This window comes from Hetaerina americana, unplaced genomic scaffold (genome assembly GCF_022747635.1).
Source record: "Hetaerina americana unplaced genomic scaffold, ioHetAmer1.1.p SCAF_3, whole genome shotgun sequence".
Classification (NCBI taxonomy): domain Eukaryota; kingdom Metazoa; phylum Arthropoda; class Insecta; order Odonata; family Calopterygidae; genus Hetaerina; species Hetaerina americana.
In genome coordinates, this window is record NW_027286874.1 from 7,525,858 (window position 1) to 7,544,201 (window position 18,344).

At 34.6% G+C, this 18,344-nt stretch overlaps 1 protein-coding gene and 1 pseudogene across 2 annotated transcripts in view; both read right to left on the reverse strand.

Annotated features, from left to right (window-relative positions):
- Positions 1 to 11,817, reverse strand: LOC139691067 (aconitate hydratase, mitochondrial-like; annotated as a pseudogene).
- The window catches only part of Lkb1 (Lkb1 kinase), an 18,640-nt gene continuing 10,872 nt past the window's right edge, over positions 10,577 to 18,344 (reverse strand). For both annotated transcript variants that reach the window (XM_071588189.1, XM_071588188.1), the window contains one exon: positions 10,577 to 11,998. In XM_071588189.1, coding sequence (XP_071444290.1) covers positions 11,850 to 11,998 — 149 coding nt within the window. In that variant the 3' untranslated portion in view covers positions 10,577 to 11,849. The remainder of the gene's footprint in view (positions 11,999 to 18,344) is intronic.

An 18,344-nucleotide genomic window follows, 5' to 3' on the forward strand; every position in this document is an offset into this window, starting at 1 on the left:
TTACTGTTCCATGGAAATCTGTTTCACACAGTTAAGTGCACTTCCAGCCTTAAACCATCCAATTTGTTGCTCATTAACTGTGTGGTTTAGAGTAATTGTCTCCCCCTTTCCATGAGCATGCTTGATTTTGGATTTGATTGGCTGAAAAACACAAAAGCATATGCCATAAGTCATAGTAACAGAGGATGTAATATTTATTTCTATTCAAAGCCTTTAAGGGCCTATTATTAAGTTATTATAAGAGTAAAGAAAGGGTATGGAGTTCATTAAATGCCAGACACCACTAGGTGAACATTATCAATGCCATAAAGGTGGCACACTAGACACATTTCTTAGATATCAATACTTAAGTCAACAAGGTGGTCTCAATCAGGAAGGGGAAAACTAAGTTGAGGGCTTTCTGTATGTTCGCCACCAATATATTTTGTGGTTTTTTAATTCATTTCAATTTATTTTACATTATTCAATTGAATAACTTTTTCCAAGGGAAAATAATGGTTATTTAATGACTATCCAGGGCATCTTTTAGGTTTTACTAAATTGTACATGAAAAAAAGAGTTAAATAATGACATGAGAAACGGGTACCCTTGGAGTCACTTTCAGGGTTAGAAATTGAATAGAGCCATCATTCAATTGGGAAACTTGATATTACTAACATGCATTAGAAAATTTCTGGACAACTGCAGGGCTGAGGAAAAAACTACACACATCCTTTAAACAAAAAATTTATAAATAAATAACAACTATCATCGAGTCATAAGTTAAATGAATATAAATCTGCTAGAATAAACATGAAAGGCAAAATGTAACTGTTATGATAACATTTCTTGACACACTTTTTCTGAACTCTTACACTACTGAATGCAATACATAGTGAGCATTCCTCCATCAAAAGAGCATTTTTACAGAAAATAAATAATAATCAACGCAAAGGCGGGTCAGATAGGCAAGTCATACCACCCTGCACTAAGCCTTGAAGCATATGATTTTAAACATGAAACTAAAAAGACATTAGCATTAGTAGCATTTCCTTCCCCTGTGCAGCAGCCTCAGATTCCCCAGGAAGATCTGGCATCCATAAATTACACATTTTGAGTGAGGCTTGGGGGTGTCAAGGTTCATCATCCTATGCCCAGGACCATCAAGTTAGTCAGAAGCTGAATGCCCTCTGTACACTCCATCAACCACACCAAATTCCAAAAATCCTAAAGAGGGAAATTTCCGAAGTTTCTCAAATTTCCCTAAAATGGACCCTGGATTTATGTGGAAAGATGCATGAATGGTGTCGACATCAGTGTTGAAGTGAGCATTCAGTGTGCTCAAGATAAGAGAGGAGAGTTGAGGTGTGTAAGAGGAAGAAAGGGTGGGGGATTTTTCCCCGGGTATTTGTTACGCACTTTGATATCCCAGCTGAAGAATAGTCAATCAACCAAAGAAAAGAATAAAACTGCCAGATATACAGGTCACATTTTGGAAACCTGCCTCTTCTGGGGTTAAATTGGCAAGTCCAAGTAGGGAAATTTAGTCAGTAGGCTGAATTTTGTCATCGGATGGGTTAGCAAATGTCATCAGCAAAAGCCCCTGCTTCTTCAGGTTGGTCTCATGAATGTAGGCGAATGACTACACTGTTATGGTATGTACTCCAAGATGGCAAGGTTCCAAAGCTGTATGTTCCCTGCAGCTTCTCTCATCTATTCTCAAGGACAAAGACAGACATTAGTCCAGAATTCCAGGAAGCAATTCAAATTATTTTACTATGCATGTAGACTAATATCAATACTGCAGTTTTAAAATAGTTTTTATGAAACCATTTTAAAGTGTTATTTAAAAAAAATAATCATGGCGTACCATAACAACCCATCTACCACCATATTCAGCACCTATGTGTGTCTTCCTCGGATGTCACCGGAGAAGATGAGTCAACCCCTCTTCTACCTTCCTGTCCCTGAGACACCGTTCACATTCACTTTCAAAGTCTTTCCATCAGCAGGTGGGGATTGGTATGCGTCCAAACCAGGATAAAATCCACTCTTTGAAAGTTCATTACCAAAAGGGGAATCCATAAGGAAATCCTTACCTACAACATGACAAGATAGTTATAGAAATGGAATGCTGATTTTCCCAGGACAAAATACAAATAAAACAGTTCACAAAAAATCCAACTATTTCAACCACCATCTTTTCCATTCTGTTTATCAGTCAAGAGGGCTAAAGTTCAAGGTACCAGCAATTGATAGAGCCATCACCAACTCTGGAGATGTCACAATCGTATGTGTTGCTGGGTCGGCATCATTGCAACCGGTGAAGTTCCTGTTATATGAGGTCACTATTGTGCTCTTTTTCCCCTTCTCCACTTCCCTCTGTCCCACTGACCAATCCAAGGACCATGAGCATTTACTAAAACAACTCATCTTAAGTCTCGCGATGTTTGGGCCTGCAATCAACATAGTAATCAGAAAAATAAAAAAATCGGTATTGTCATTTTAAAATAAAAAAACTGGGCATATTCTTCATTTCTACTACACAAAATTGCAGACCTCAGTTAGGCCTTCCAAAAAATTTGAATAAAAATTCTTGCAGTTCCGAGTTTCCCACTCAAAAGCATTGTCAAACACTGATGTCTCAAGTTAACTCATTCCATCATCATGATCATGATAAAGTGATCGCAAAGACAAAGAGTGAGCTATTTCTTTAAAATGTTGTCATTCAACAAAGCTACCTGGTTGGAAATGTATGGCTCATTTGTTCAAAATATTATAATTAGTTTTTTCAAAGCATCATTAATGAATAGTATTATTTTAATTGGTAATCTACCAGTTAAGGTAGGCTTTGGATGGACAAAAGCTACCAAATTATACATTGAAAATTCCCTTGCCTCTCTCAAGAAAATATTACCTGATATCCAACATTACAGTAAGCCCCTCTTTGATTCCTCATATTTCTTCCTCCCTTCATTTCGTCCAACATCCCTATCCTATTCCTGCGCATTCCTCAGTTGCCTCATATTCTCCTCTCTTTCAGTCTACAGTACCCCACCGCCAATTAACATGCTTTTCATCCATTTTTCCTGCCTCCTTATGATTTTTCTCAACAATCCCCTTTTCTCCCCCACCATACCCTCCACCTCCTAATTTGTTTTCCTTTCTGCCCACTAAACTTTCTCTATCCTTCTCCACACCTACATTTCAAAAGCCTCCAATTTCCACCTATTGTCTTGCTTCAATGACAATGTTTCCACACTGTACAAACCAGCCTCCATATCAAAGTTTTGATGAGCCTTTTGTTAAAATTCTTACTCAATTCCCTGTCATCAATCACCTCCTTCTGGTGAAAGCCAAATTCCATTTCCTAATCATTCTTCCCTGTTTTCTCTTTTTCAATTGGACATTACACTTCATTATTAATACATTATGGTCTGAGTCCACATCCACTCCTAGGAAAATGCAAATTGATCATGATATTCCTAAATCTATGTCTAACCATAATATAATTCAACTGATATCTTCTTGCATCTCCAGGTATTTTCCATGAATACCTATGCCTTTTGTGGGATCTAAACCAGGTGCTTGTTAGAGTAACCCCTGCATCCTGTAGAACTCTATTGCTTTCTCTCTGCAGTCATTCCTTGCACTTAAATGTAGCCTTCCACCTCATCACAATCTTCCTTTGCATACTGTCACATTCCAATCCCCCATCATTATCAAATATTCCCTTCTGGAACACACACGATTACGTACTCTTAACTGATCGTATGAGTATACACCAGCAACTTCTCCCTCCCTACGATTGCTTAGATGCATACATACCTGAACAATAATCAAGTTTGTTAACTTATGCTTCTACTGATAATATTTTGAGGAATCTTACTGAGGAGCAGGCACTACCAGGAATACCTTTTTCATCTGGCTAGTATTCTTGGACCAATCCGGCATGGAGGACCCTACCAGGAGGAAAATCAATGCTCTTACCAGCACAGATCTAGGGGTCATTTGACAAGTGGCAAGGAAAAGATTAGCTACCAAAATATATGACTTACAATTCCATCATGTTTAATGGTAGCATGGATTTGCTTGGAATTGGGCATCACATTGAAAGCAATTTTATACTTGAGGCCATGTTTCAGGGCTTGCTTCACATAGCTTACACAGCTACCCATGTCCTCATAGGTGGAATTTGTGCAGCTACCAATCAATCCTATCCACAAAGAAAGAATATATGTTCTTCATTATCATATTTTTAAGAGCATCCACTTTTTTTAATAAGAACTTTCCTTGAAACAATGAACTAAAATTAAGTCTATGGGCACTTATATCAGGAGGTATTTCATGGAAAAATGCAAATGATAATAATCCATAATATATTTGTACTTTGCACTCATTTTCAAATATTTAACCATAATATCAAATTTTAAATATTAAATTAAGTCAACAAAAAAAATGTTTGTCATATTAATTATTTTCTTGCACCAAGAGCACATGCTGATATAGAGTCAATAAATTAGAACAAAGCAGGTCAAATGACGCACACATGAACTGCATAGACATAAATGCATATTCCTGAGGAAAACAATTAATTTAAAAAATTAAAATTTTTATCATTAGCCGCAGTCAACTGATTTGATGCAGGTTTTCAATTTAACTGAGGAGTATCACTGGGTGAACCTTAGGTGGAGTATATTCCTATGTACATAGGGGTACAAAATTTTATTTGACCCAAGCGTTAATAGGGTCCCCTTGAAAAGAATATTTCACTGTTTGCTGTTGGGAAAACTATTAAAATTTTCAGGTAAGGTGTAAAAGTTATGGTGCAACATACCAACTTTAATTTCAAGAGGCCAGTCATTCTTTCTGGTTATCTCACCAAGCTTGGAGATAGTATGAGAAAGATCAGGAGTGAACGGTTCATTCACATAAGGCTCCAATTCACTAAGATTAATTTCAATGACCTATGAGGAAGAGATGATTCAAGAAATTAGCCGATAAATGCCTAGTCTCACACATGATACAGTGAAATTGGAACTAGTTAAAGACTAAATGATTGCCCTTTCAACTAAATAAAAATTTATTACTAACCAGGTTTCCATACACCACTTCATCTTCAGGTTTAGGTCCACAAGATAGTAAAATATATTGAAACTTGGTTGGCAAAAAAATATTATCTATTGGAAAATTGCTATTACATATTTTGTCATAAATTAGCACACAAATTAGAGTATTAATATGGATGCCATGGAGGAAGTTACACAGTCAACTATTGAATCATGTTGCACTGTATCATAGGATCTAAACTCTATCTTAGAAATTTTCAAAACATTTTATGATATGAGAATAACTAGCTGGAATTTTATAAAATGTCAATAGCAAGGGAATTTATAATTGAGTTAAGAAGAACCTAAATAACAAAATTTCTTCATCCCCTTCATCTTAAGTGCTGAGGAAGAGAGAGAGAGAGTGGCCAAGACAATAAAACAATATGGCAACAAAAATTGAAATATTTGGAACATATGGCTAATCGTTCGTGAAAATTACAGTTTGAGGTGCTTAAACATCAAACTTCATGATTTTACTCAAGAATAGTTTACCTAAGACCTCCTGTATAATGTCTCTGAATTTTGATGTATTTATTGATAGATACAATTTAAACATAGATGGAATTACTCTCATCAACCAAATGTCACTTGGTCATTCATGTTATAGGACCATTGAGAACTGTATATAATTAATTAAGAAAAGGTATTACAAAATGGAGTGGTTTTAAAGTAAGCCAGAAATTACTCGGTAATACTTTATACCATATATTTTAAACAAAAAGAGTTGACCTTGAATGATGCATGCACAGAGATATTATTTGAAAATGAAATCATCACTAGGAGTTCACAAGGACAAAAATATTATAATATTTTAAATGAATTTTAATATTTGCTACATTTTGAAACATTTTTAATTTTTATTTCCACATCTCACCAAAATGTTTAATGTCGGATTTAGGTATTTCTATTACAATTATTAATTACTACAATAAACCAATGGAAACATTTCTCTTAACAGAATTCCTTGGGAAAACAAAAGTTCCTGGCTGAAGGTGGTTATGGTACAGGGACTAAAAATTCTGGGGTAAAATATGGCATCTACAGAGTAATATCTTTTTCCTTGATTACCTTTTGATGATCTCCATATCCCTAGAATTTGTGAAGTCACAGAATTTAAGGCTAATCAACCACAGAGGTGGTTTCACACTAACTTGTGACATTAATGTTTGGTGTTGGATATGCTATCCAGCAGTATGCTAAGCCAGCTAGACCAAAATAGTTAACCTAAATGTTTTCAAGGCACATGACACTAATTATCATCTACAAATCACTCTAGCAATTGAAGTTGAGCATTTTTCACTTTTACACTAGCAGTAGGCAGCAAAGATTTTGCAGTTGGCATCCTCCATTCATATGCAAAGCAATCTACCCAGCCAGTTCCACATGATACTGAAGTCCACAACAAGTAATGAAAGCATATAACTTAAAAAAGCCTTTAAATTATACCAACCTGGTCATATGGAGCGTTGGAATCAGCATTTAGGAGAGTGTTTGATATTTCTCAGATTACTGAGCAATTTCTGATCTTCCAGGGGCCACCAGGTAATCTTTCATGTTGTAATTCTGAGGGAAAACCCAGGTTATTGCATCAATTTCTGCCCCATTTTGCAGATAGTTGCTATGCCTAAAAACATTGCAGTGTAACCATTGAAAAAATCACTGTAATAATATCAGGTAAATATCATGGATCACAGAAACTTATGGTGATCAGCTGCATTTGATGTTGAAGACACATAAACATTTCTATGCAATCAGAGCATTTCGTGATTGATAATAGCAGGGTGGCATACCTGATGCTATTACCTAATTGTTAATTACCGATTATCTTTCTAGTGGATAATCAGGCAGTCCCAGCAAGAGACATTGCCTCCCTTTCTATTCATTCCCACCCCTTCTCTCAACTTCAATAGAAATTTCATCCATTGGAAAAAACTCTTCCTCTGGCACACTAAAGTAATTTAATCACATTAAATCTCCACTTAACTTAATACTAATTACCTGTATGAATAATTCAGAGAGATTCAATCATACTGAGGGGAAATGGGGTTGCGATCGGCGTTGATGGGGAGGGGGGAGAGGGGTGTTAAGCATCAGGAAAGGTGATTGGTTGGTTTACAGTAGGGTGGGGGGTTTGTCGGGTCTATCTGTGAAGGAAAGGGGTACTTCCAGGATTGGGGAGAGGTATTCAAACAATAAATCATTAACCAAATGACCTGTTTTTAAATTCTTCCTGATTTCGAGCTCTTCCCACTTGTCCATCCACATTCCTTTTTTTATCTGGTGTAAGAGTTCCTGGTTGAAATCACTCCCATGATTTTCTTCCCATAAATGCTTGGTGAAGTGTGATTGCTGGAGGTCACAGTTCCTGAAACAGTGTTTGTGTTCCTCTGAACGTGTTTTTAATGACCTCCCCGTGACCCCTCTCCCCCCTCCCCATCAACGCCGATCACAACCCCATTTTCTTTCTCCTCCTTCTCCCCCCTCTCTCACCCACCCCTCCTCTCCATTATGAATGGTATATAAATAGAATGCGACTTGATTAATTTGTAACTGATGATGACGCTTGAGCGTTGAAACTAGTTGTACGTGAATAAAGGACAGTGGAAAGATACATTGTATTCTTCATTTAAATTAACTATTTTATCCAAAAAACTGAACCAAAAATGGAGGTAAATTTACTTAGAACTCTACAATTATAGATACAAATGCAGAAATTACACTAATATACATTTACAATATCTTCAATAAATCAATATAATAATGAAATACATTCAGACCACTTAAACTTAACATTTTCCTAATTGTACAGTTTATAGCAGAAAGTAATAGCTTAACCTGAAATTGAAATGTATTTGGCGTCAATAAGTTTTCAAGCATATTTTATGCCTTTTCGCGTATGCTTTTAACTCATAAGGTTTACTAGATATAAGTATCATAAGATATTGTAATAACCACCACCCAAGTTCACTTTGTAAGGAGGTTTTCTTATGCTACTTTTTAATTGGGATAGAATATTAAGGAAATTAACTTTTAAAATGTGACAGCTCTACTATAATATTTAAACAGGGTTATTTTATTTGTGAAATAAATGATAAAAATTATTTTAACAGAAAAAGCTATGGAAAATTACTTCAATGGCTGCTAATTGTACTGGCAATGTAATTTGAGGGACACACAAAAACATACACTTGGGCATTTCAGTTCCCATGGAATATCAGCCATGAAGTCAACAGCATCAGCACCACAAACCCCAATGCACAAGCCGCCAAGTCCACCACCATTTGGTGTGTGAGGGTCGGTTCCAATAACGAGAAGACCAGGGAAGGCATAATTCTCCAGAATAATCTAGAAATAAAATACACACATAATTCAACAGAAGTAATTAAGAGAGGCTAGTTTTTACCTTCAATGTGAGCTTATTCAGATTGTGTCCGCAACTCAATGTTATGTTCACCCTCATCTAGTTTATTCCCAAGTTTACATTCTTAACAAATACATTATGTCTCACTTTAAACTTCCTGCCAGGACTATGTCAGCCAATCAAAAATACTAGAAATTGACTGGTTTCATTTTTCCTGTCAACATGATGTTGTGAATTGATACCTTTTATTTCTTTGATGTTAAGCGGCAATTTTTTTTGGTATTGTAGATGAGATACATAGACTATCTCTCTTCATGAATCTCTTGAACCATGACACTGTTCCAGGGAAAATCTGGTGATAAACATACCCATCGTTTATTTTCTCTCAAGTAAAATCATTTTTGTTGAAATCAGTAATCCCATTCTTTCTGTGATTCATTATCCAGTTCTAAACATGTTCCTCAAACTTTGTCCATTTAGGAACACATGAGCATAAAGTTTGCTTGACTCATATCTTCATTCACCAGATCAATCTTCTGCTTCCCCTATTTTCACATTTTCTTCTCAGTCAGAAGTGGGCCAAAACACCTTTCAGCTGTCTTGTTTCCCTGCTCTGAAGCATTATTCAAGTTTAAATGAAATGCTGTATGACAATCTTCTCTCTTAAAATCCGAAGAGGATTAACTTTTTGTGCAATGCTTAGTTTCTGCTTGTATTTTGTTATTATAAAAATTGTATGAAAAGTAAACATTTTCCATGCTTTTACAACACTCATACTACTTAATGTTAAGTGCCTGCGGACTCATGGAAAAACCACTGGTAAAAGTGTCGATGCTCAAGGGATGTACTCTGAAGAATTTTGGGACACAGTAGCAATATCTGAAATAAATCAGTTGTTCCCGATACTTCTCATACAACCCTTGTAGGTCAAAGCTATACCGTATACACTACTCAGGCTGATTTTCGGAGCACATTTTCAGCAGAAAAAAGTATCTCCTGGGCAAGGACTTATTTTACTTGATATATTTGTTTTACAAAAAAGGGCATCATTATCACGAAGAAAATGAATATTCTTAAATTAACAACAGCATTTCATCTCTTTTAAAATCAAATACCTCATTATAAGCAAAAACAGAGTGAGGGAACACCACCCGCATGAACTTGTTAGGCATATGCAGTTTCAAAAATACAATCTTTACTCTCCCTGCCTATCAAGCAGTGACAAGATGTCGTTGGAGATGAAGCATACATTAGAAGTTTATATTTTCACCAGACACATTTTCAAGCTAGTTAACAATATAGTCCACAAATGCAGCATACTGGCACATGGAAAGGACACACAACATTATTCATAGATCACCCCTTAATTTTTGAAAAGCAGTCAATGCCGTGAAAAATACCTTAAATCCTTTTCATTATCCTACATGGGTTTTTGAATAAAAAGTGGTCGTATATTTTTTATTTATGGAATCTATAATGCAAAAGTTTAACTTTATGGCATAATATTAGCTTTAAGTGAAAGGTGCAACTAACTGGTTCAAGTTTAATTGACTTGACTTCAGCATTCATTCAGTGGCTGCTGCTCTAATTTTGAATGAAGCTAAATATTTTTCAAATGAGCTTGTCAGATCAATTTCTGTCCCTATTTAAACAATTCTGGACTTGGAAATCGTAACAGCTGAGTAAACATAAAAATTTTAATACCTGATAAATGATGCCATACCCAGGTTTCCACAAACCGACACCATATTTAGCACCAGCAGGCTTGAGAAGAGAGTATGGTCCTTTGCTTGAGCCAAATCTTTTTTGCCGCCAACCTAATTGTTGTGGAATATTCAGTATTCTAATCAAGCAAAATTATAATGGCATATCATTTTTTCCGTGCTTCACAACTGCAGTTCTTTCCAGGCTAAATTCAGTGGTCGTCTATTTTGATTATGCAGCAAATATTATGTTAGATTGATTGGGTAAGGTTAATTCAGGAAGAATAAATAATATAGAATCATTTATAACATTTTTTGCACAGCTTTTATAATTCATAACAAATTTTCCTGTTTAATTTTAACAGGGAAATACACAAATTTCTATAGAGTGGGGACATAAAGAAAGAGTTAAAAACAAGAGATACACTATATCACTCTTTTTATTTACAATTTTACAATTCTGCGATGAGGTCTCTCCCAGAGAATAGCCAGTCAATTAGGAGAAGGCCCACCGTTTGTACTGTCACAAAAGTAGAATTGTTTAAGTATGAGTAGGGAGCGCTCTTTATAATAGGTATTTGGTTATATGTGCCAAAGGTTTAACTCTCTTTAATGACTAGTTACAAACACAATGGGATGAAATTTGTCATTATAATTTACGAACATTTGGAAAAGTATTAACACACATAAAATAATTATTAAAATGGCACCCATCACCAACTTTTTGTGCTATTTGGCTTAGGTATTATGCTTTAAAAAACCTGGAGCAAAGGCACATTAAAGGTCTTTTTGTTGATTTTAAATTAGAAAGTGATATGGCATGTTTATTAAGCTGCTTTCAGATATGTTAAAAATTAATAACCAAAGGAAGTGAATAAAATGTTTGCAAAATATTAACCAGTTCACATTTTTAAGTTAGAGAACCTGAAGACACCTAATCAATTTTGGACAGTGACGATGTCATAATATTCCACTTAGATATGACATCCAAAACACATCAAGCAGCATGTGTTGAACACATTAACTCAAAGAAGTTCAATGAGAGCCAGACCTGACTTGAATAGTGCTGGTCCTCATGCAGTGAATAGAAAAAATTGTGATTGCTTTCAGGTGATAAAGAGAGCTTCATTGAAGAGCATTTGGATTAGGGAACAGAAAGTAAGGAGAAGTACAGTTTGATTAGGAAATTCATTGCAATGAAAATATAGGGAATTGACAGTGACATAAGTTTGGAACTATCCATTACTAGGAAGTCATGCCTCCATAGAGTATTAGAAAGATCGTTTCATTTTATGTTTTGATAGTCAAAATGCAGTGTAGACCTCCAGACTCAATATGGATGCACAGGGAATGATCAGGCATGGGAATATCCTCCCTTCAGCAGCAGCAACAGATGGGCAGTCTTTTTCTCTCTCTCTTTTTCACTTACTCCCTCTCTTTCCTTCTCTTTCTAACACCTGTGTCTTTTGATTCACTGCTGGAGTTTCCCAGGGAAAAATATGATTGGAGAAGAGGAAGGGTGAGCTAACATCCATCTTTTCCTACCGATTAGTTTCCCCTCCCCCCAGTCACTTTCAAAAAAAGGAGGGATCAAAATCACTTTTCTTCTCTTTCTTTCCACCATTAACTCCTCTCTTACTTCCTCCACAGGAACCCTAAGCATCTCAAAAGAGGCACAAACTCTCGAGACCTGAATCATGACTGCTTGCAGCTAGGAAACTTCTTGGCTCCTATGCATGACATGGGACGGCGCCACCGTTTCTTTCCACTGGCAGATACCCCTTTCCGACTGCTATGAGCACATTCAATGCTTTCCCAGTCTCCAGCTGACAAATTTCTGCCCCCTGAGCATAAACCAACACAGTATAAGTGGAATTCACAGGAATGTCATTTTCAGGCACAGAACAAAAACAATTCACTACAACCAATTCTTTGGGGAATTTTTCAAAAAATGGCTTCGTTCAATTTAAATAGGTAAATTTCCATCTTTGATATGGATATTATGAAATTATTACATAAAATATACTTCCAGGTTCATCTCTACTCTTAGCCTATTTAGCTATGTATTTACTACAATGATTTTGATGTCATGAGTAATATGATTATAGTGATCTTCTCGTTTTCACTTTAAAATTTAAGGGGCAAAACTAGAAATAACATGAACTTAACTACAAGGAAATGCACATTGCCATGAAAAAGCAGAGGTTCTTGGGATGCTCCTTGTCAAATCTGGTGGAAATCATCCACGCTAATATTGGTTATGAGGTACACAGCAAAATCAATCCACTCAGACTAAGTCTCTAGCAGAGGAGCAAACATTGGAAGTCATCAGTATGAATGGTACCCTTGCTTCTTCATTCACTGAAAGGCTTTGAAAGCTTTAATCAGTTAAATAAATGTTTTAAATATGTGAATTGAATCACTACTATCGATACACAAAGTATTGATCCTCATAGATTTGCACTCAACCTGAATGTTATCACAAGGACAGGCTCAAGCAATAGCCACACTTAAGCAACAATTTTTCTGGGAGTTGCTTTCATTATCAAGTTACCAAAAAAATTTATGGATGTAAGACAAGACATATGCTCGCCAAAAGATGGGTACAAAAATCACTACAGCTTCCCAAAATACAAAAATTAGTGAGATGCCTTGATATTAGTTTTTTCTAGATACTCAATACCAAGTAAAATGACATTAAATATTCATACTACAACTCAATACCAGCTCTTGTGCATCTTTAAGGATATTTGTTCATATGCATTAGTATAGATATGAGACAGGACAAAAGTTCACCAAAATAAGAGTACAAAAATCACTAGAGCTTGGCCAGACTTGACAAAGATATATGTATTTTTGGGCTTTGAAAACTTCCTCTACGTGGTTGCTCAATTGACTACAAGAAGGATTAAAAGCCCAAAAGTTTACATTAAGTGGACGCTCACATATTTCATGCCAACTTCTCCAAGTTTTCTCAATAGAATTTCAGTCTTCAAGGCATCCTTTGCATAACCAGATAGCTGGTTCCAAAAATTGCACAAAATAGATAAACACTCCGGGATAAAGGATCAGTCACAAAAAATAATTCATCTTATTTATACAATTTATAGTATAGTCTATATGTTGCCAAATAATGACTCTATGATCTACTAATTCTCAAAATAAGATAACAGAATTTACAATTTCAGTCCATTATATCTAGGACTTTCAGCTGGCCAGATATTCATTTAATTGCAGCATAAATAATAATTACTTATTTAAAATAAAGGCAATGGATACTGGATATTTAAGTCTAGAGAAATCTACTATTATTCAAGAACCAATTTTAACAGGTGATATTAAAATTTAAAAAAGGCTTCTAGTGTTGATGGATTTATCTCTGTCTATAAGAGCAAATGATGAAGATGATCAGAGAGTGCAATTTTCTGATGAAGTAGGGAAATTTATTTTTACTAATGGCAGAAGTAGGAGAATTGTGAGAAAGTGAGCACACTTAATGTATAAATATATTTTCTTTTAACACCTACATGGAAACAAATCATAAGAGGAATCGGACCTCTTGGAAGGGGTTAAAATAATCATCATCTTCATTTCACCACCTTATCATGTATTACATACATAAAACAATATTTTCCAGTATTCATAATAATAATTATTATTATATTTATTGGCTATTTAATTGATATTTATTTTAAGTTGTGCCATTGCTCCTTAATAATGCTTACTGATAACTTTTATAACATCTATGAAGTAATTTATCGATACTACTACTCATTGAAATGGTCTTCAGGTCTAGGGGGGATCTTTTCTCGCCCCCCAATGTGATGGTTCCCGACTCCCTGTCTCTGCATTCCCTACTTCTTAACCCAATCTACCAATCCCCTGCTCACAAACCTAAATCTCACATTTTCACAATAGTATACAGACCAGTTCCGTAAAATAATTTTAATCAGTTTATCTGAAGATGACTTAGCAAAGTTAATTCTGGGTAATGTTGAAATAAAAAATTAATGGAAAAATCAAGTCTGCTTATCTTTAACAATGAATCATTTCCACCAAGTGATAACTGATTCAATAGTTTATCGATACTATACATTATTCCTGGTTTTTCAAAGCACAATTCCTGCAATTCTTTTGCAATGGAATTTGGTGATTTGCCTGAAATTGCACCATCAGATTTCTATTAATTCAAATCATGAAAATTTAAAAAAATCTTTTACAATCATACATACTCATTCAAAAAATGAATTGATCTCTCCTATTTGTCATTCAATATTAAACTAAATATTTCATTAACAGTCAGTTACATTTTGTTTTAGACTCCTACTTTGAAAATCGAATTCAATCTCATGTCTGACTCTGTCAATGAATTTATTTCATAGCATTCAGAAAATAATAACAATTGTTAATATGAAATAGGTTGAAAAATCAACAGCTATACATATAACCACTAAAAATCAGTATGCACATTTTAAGTGAATGAGCATGCAGTGTGAAAACAATGTCCATTTATCCACGAAGAAGATAAGAATTCAAAATTCATGCATCAATTGTCTCAGTTATAGGCACCATAAAGCAGAAGACCTCATTTAAAAAATAAAACTCAATTGTTTTTTCAAACCACTTTGTGAATCTTTACTATTGTATGTATGTTTTGAAGCCCACATGCGTTGACAATCTTACTATATTATTTATTTCCTTCCTTCATTATCCTCGCAGAATTGTACATCCATAGTTATATTTTAAGTTTCTTTAGATAACCATTATTGAAATAGAAAGAAAGACTCGTACTTTTCCACAGATTTTATTATACGGCACGACGCGTTTCACCGACTTGCGGCATCATCAGGTACAAATTTGCAAAACAGACAGAGCAAGCATATATACCCTCAGGCCCCCACTCTGTCCTGAGGGTATATATGCTTGCTCTGTCTGTTTTGCAAATTTGTACCTGATGATGCCGCAAGTCGGTGAAACGCGTCGTGCCGTATAATAAAATCTGTGGAAAAGTACGAGTCTTTCTTTCTATTTCAATAATGGATATCAATTACTTCCACGAAGTGAAGCCTGAAACAATAGAATATATTCTTTAGATAAGTTTATTTTATTTGCTTATATAGTGCGCCAGGCATAATAGAAAGCAATATTAATTGATAAATAAGAAATATTTTATACATATTTCATTTAATACAAAGAACGAAACAATAGAAAATCTCTTGACATGAATCAAGCAACAAGAAAAATTATCCTTCTAATTTTTATTAGCATTGCACCAAATTTTTGAAAAGTAAATCAGTCTCCTCTTTGTGTAATTGCTGTTGGGAGATTTTCTGCTCATTCACTCTTGGTATAAAATGTAATGAGATGAAGTTGTCTAAGTGCAAATCAATATAACCTGATATTCATTATGAAAATTCTGTGTATGTTAATATCATATTGGTAGAATAGTCATTGCTGTATGAATAATGTATCATAAACAAATATTATTGCCATAAGGAATCATAAAATTAGCCACTGATAATTAAGACTTCTTGGAAATTTTAAATGAAAAAGGGAACCCAGTTTCAATGCAAAAAATGAATGTCAATACTAATGCCAACTATTACACAGCTTATGTAATAGTATTTGGTACATTCATCATCTGCCCATCATGATAATGCCCTCACATGAGGGAAACCACTATGCTCATAGATTTTTTTCAGGGGTCTTTATTTCCTTTGATATAATTATATACGTCTATCTTTGATGTAATTATATCTGGACAGTTTCATTATCAAATATTTCCAGGCCTAAAAGCAGCACTAAAAATTTTTATTTCCATTTTGGAGAAAACATTTATGTCAACTATGTCTGGCATGAAGATTTGCTTTAAACAAAGCATGCTAAGTCATCTGCTTAGAGTTGATGCTTGGTTTTTGTCTTTTACACTTGTCAGCACTTAAGTCATAAATACTCTGCTCTCCTGATTATTATATTTACTTGAATAAAAAAGGCATTTCCAGCAAAAAACACATAAATTATACTTTCCTTTTCCATAAATAAAATCCTGTAGGCACCAATAAAATGTACATACATTAAAATTTTCCTATCTCTAAATTCAAAACATATAGATAAAAACTTCAGATGTACAATGTACATCATAACTGGTTAAAATTTAGCTACCAAAATGATTGCATCATTTTGCTAAAATAAAGATTGTTCACAGTTCACAATACCAGTAAAATACAGGACTAGCAAACTACTGGAACTTGTAAAATTCACTCAGACAAAATCAAATCAAATATTCACAAACACACTAGTGTAGGGAACAGAATTCGGATAACATTCTTATTGAGAAATTAAGAAATATAATGTACGTGCTCTGACAAATATAAAAAATGAAATACCTAATACAAAGAAATTTGTACTCAATAAAAATATAAATAGTGTGTTTCAGGAGTATTTGTGAAGTTTTGTGACGAGAGCTGTAATATTAGTGAAATGTCCTCATAAAAATAACTGTAATGAACAAAATAATGGAAAAACGCATATTACAGTGAATGCAGTTTTTCAAGCACTGAAAGAGATTTAAGGTAGATACTTCTACTATGATATATTCCATTAAGAAATAAATATATAATTTTTACTATTAACATTTTTTTGATTGCGTGAGTTCCATTGTGTGGGAAACAGGTCGTACCAAAATAAAGGTTGGTGAAACCTACATAATTTTTCTAGTTCCTCTGGTAATATGAAATTTAAAATGCAGAAGTAGGTATCTTTTAAAGTTTTTGCTCCTTAAACCAGGATAAAATCATATTTTCCACAGCCAATTTTAAGGTTTCTGAACAGAAGAATGAGCCGATAATTACTCTGAAAATGAACTTTGAATGCAAGTCTCAGAGCCATTGAAAAATATTATCTCCACTGGGAACTGAATAATGGACTGTTTGATTACTGGGAATATGCATGCAACTCAAGAAAATTACTTCTGTTTATGAAAATTCCCAGATGGCTTTGGAAAGAGATATCCTGAGTAGCAGAGGGAACCAAGAATTATTAAGCTGAACTAAACTGAAAATCCTACGGTTCAATTTCTGGTCTAACTCAACTTTTTCCAATGGCATTTGACCTCAGCTCCATTTACAACAGTGACGCACACTTCATTTTTAAAGTGATATTCCATTTGGGATAAATTATAATTATTTAAATTATATCACTTCAGTGATTAATCTACTAATCAACAAGATAAGTGGCCTCATGGTAGTATTTCTGAAAAAGCATTGAAAGTTTAGTAATAAATAGGACATAGCAAAAGGGCAACTTTATTTTACCAGACACAGACGGCAGATAAAAGACAGGTGATGAATCAAATGAAGAACTTGAGATTTCAGTTATATACTGAGATATATATGGTCAATCAATCACAACTAAGAGTATACAGAATGGGTGGAAGCACGGAGTCGCAATTCTTTACATGGATGGGGAGGGAAAATGACTGGCTTCAAACTCAGCCCTCAAGCAGTCAAGGTGACATCAAAACAAAGCTCGCTGAAAGCCACCTACTGCTCACACTGTAGTCTAAATGTGATGAGTGTAAAAAATGAACTGGAGATCACAGTTTCTTAAGAAACCATAAAAATGATTGGAAAATGAACTCTCTGGAATGTGAAAGTAATATGGCAATTTTAGAAGAGGAGAAGAAAACCACAGTCATGGATTTATTAAATGCTTTTGGACTTAGTTTGGCATTCAATTTTGTCCTGTTCTTTCACTAAGTCCTACTTAGCCGTGGAATTTCTCCTCCATTCTCCTACCCTTGTTTAACATTCTCCCCTCTGTGCTCTTGTGTCACTTGGACTTCCTTGAGGTGTAATAATGATGACATTCCAAACACCCAGATTCTAATGATTATGGCTAAATGCTGCATAAGGGCACTCCTGAACTAACAACAGTATCCCTCAGTGTGGCCAGCAATTAATTAGTTTCTGATATCATGTTTTTTTCTAGGTTTCAAAGCATAAAAAAAATAATATTCAATGTTTTTGGGATACTATGTATAATATCTCATTTCCCTTATATAATCCAATGGATTGTTAAATAAACAAATATACAAGCTCATGTTAATATTGTGGCAATTACAGCAGTTTCTTTGAATATATTGAAGGCAAATACCAACGTCTTTAAATGCTGGCTTTAACCTCATGTAAT